At 37.6% G+C, this 2,402-nt stretch overlaps 1 protein-coding gene across 1 annotated transcript; it reads right to left on the bottom strand.

Annotated features, from left to right (window-relative positions):
• Positions 1–6: 6 nt before the first annotated feature.
• On the bottom strand, positions 7–1,221 carry LOC116380439 (UDP-glucuronosyltransferase 1-5-like; the record flags this gene model as incomplete). The annotated part of the gene is made up of 2 exons (XM_031842359.1): positions 1,130–1,221; positions 7–815 (listed from the first exon to the last, which is right to left on the bottom strand). A coding segment is annotated over exon 2 (803 nt), but the record flags the coding sequence as incomplete, so codon positions are not given.
• Positions 1,222–2,402: the final 1,181 nt, after the last annotated feature.

Raw genomic sequence — 2,402 nt, 5'->3', positions numbered from 1 at the left:
TTAGGCATGGTGGGACGAGGGAACTCAAACACAAAGTCCACTCTCATGAGCCACAGGTCTGCTGCTTGAAACAGGGATATGAAGTCTCTATCTGGACCTATGTATTTATCAATTAAGCTGACATAATTTGGTAAAACATACTGTGCAATTTGATATTTTGTGAAGCCAAAAATGATAACATTAAGAAGTCTCTCAAGAAAGCTCATTTTATCTGAAAGCTCGGTCCCTGTCATTGGAACATAAGACACAGGAGAAGGCGCAATTGAAAAATGGCCTTCACCGTGACTAGTCCATCTGACATTGAAAACAAGAGGCAACCTGAGGTAGTGGGCAAGTATAACACCCCCTGGTATAGCAGGGTCTGTAAGGACGAGGTCATAATTGGCATCCCGTAGCAACCGTATAAGTTCTTTGTTTTCAAAAAGCAGCTCAAGCATTTTGCATGTTTTCTCATGCAGCTGAGAGGTCTGTTGTGCTTGTTCCATTTCCAGTTTAAAACGTGTCCAGGCAGACTTCCCTTCCCTCTGGATTTCCAGCAACTGGGTCACAAAAGTACTTATAAAGTCTTCATCAAATCCAGATTCCGTATCGAGCGTGATTGAAGTATAGAATGGCGAGGTTTCCTTGATGTACCAACTGTCTGTCGATCGCACAACAGAAACCTGGTGGCCCCTTGAATGTAGTTCCTCAATGATGACTTTCATGTTCACCCAGTGGCTTCCGTCCAATGGAAAAACAAGAACCTTCCCACCATAAATCACAGGCGGACAGAGCAAGCAGAGAGCGATCCAGACCCAGGAAGGATGCATTTTTTTCTGAAGTTGGGAAGGAAACATATTGCTTCTTAGCAAATGCATATTTTTTTATATTTTTATCAAACCACTACAATCAATGAATTATACTGAATAAGGTTTACTTCAGTGTCAATGAAAATATTTAATCTTTAAAAAGTTTTAAATTGTCATCATTTATTTTCCTTTAATCATTTTGGAGTATGAGTAGCCTGTTGCATTTAGTTTCATCACGGAAAACTGTGAACTGTTGCATGTCAGTTAAAAATGTACTTTTGGAAAAACTATTTCAAATAGATAGCCATCAGTCATATTGGCAAAATATTAAAACATATTACCTTATTGGCATCCAATGTGTTTTATTCAATATTCTCCTTTACAAGAGAGCAGAACACTGGCTAGTGCTTTCTGGCTCCAGCCTGAGCAGGACTTTGGTACACATCAGTGTTATGTTCTTAAACACACAGGTGATAAGAAAGTGCAAAGGGGAGGGAAAGCTGTCCAAGGTGTTGAACTCTTAAGCAATTAGCAGTAACACGACAAATTATTGAAAACTAAATAACTGAATAAAGCCGGATTATGTTCCTGTGTGTCAACTGTTTAGTCATGTAAAAGGTTTCAATTGTGATAACATGTCAATATAAATTGTTTTGTTGCAATTCCATAACTCAGGCCCCTATACAAATCTATAGCAACATGCTGTGATGATGTGACCAGCTAGTTTTGCTATGTGGCCTACAATGCACTGGTGTGTGTTCTTTTGACTTCTGAAAAATGTCATATTTTAATAGCTTGTATTTTACTTTAACAGGATAGGGAAATACTGTAAATGGCTAAACACCATCACCTGCTGGCTGGGAAAGGTATCGACAAATCCTAATTATTTTTAAACACACCTATTCATCAAACCTAGAGGTTTGCCATTCTTTGGGGCAAACCTAAGCTGGTTCAGGAAAAAAAAATAAGAAATAAAAGTACATTTAACTAGTCCAGTTTTACAGTCAGCTTGTTTTATTAACAATGGGAACTGCTATTTTCAGAAATCCTTCCTTTAACAATGTGATTTTAGGATAATGTAGTACACAGTAAAACAGAGTATAGAAGAGTTGGAATTTGTAACTTGGTTCATGCCATCCAGCTACTGTACTCGTCAATGGTAGTTTGCATTTGCTGTGGGTTCTCAGACTTTCACTTTGTTAGAAACACAAGTAAATGTGTACACAGGTGCTTACATATCAACAAAAATGACTTGTAATCACACAGACTTTGCTCTTGCAAGTTGCCTGTCAAACTGGTTATGACATTTAATTTCTTTACTGTACACATTTCTTTTCGAAACTTTGAGTAACATTTCAGGGAAAACATCTATTCCTTTCAATATTCAACTGATCACAGCTGTATTAGCTGTCACATAGCAAAATATGAACTAATGTGAAAATGATCATTCCTTTTTTCCTGTTTAGTCAGATTTGACTTTTCTTTTACAACACAATCTAAAGCATGACCATACTAACCCAGCAACAATTAACAAAACAAATAGTGCAACTGTTAGTAACAACAGCATCACATCAACAGAGTGGTAGGAGTACCAGGGCATTCTGTAGGACTCTG

This window comes from Anarrhichthys ocellatus, unplaced genomic scaffold (genome assembly GCF_004355925.1).
Source record: "Anarrhichthys ocellatus isolate YVR2014 unplaced genomic scaffold, GSC_Weel_1.0 scaffold7214, whole genome shotgun sequence".
NCBI lineage: Eukaryota > Metazoa > Chordata > Actinopteri > Perciformes > Anarhichadidae > Anarrhichthys > Anarrhichthys ocellatus.
The sequence above is the reverse complement of the archived record's forward strand: the minus strand, read 5'-3'. Positions and strand labels throughout refer to the sequence as shown.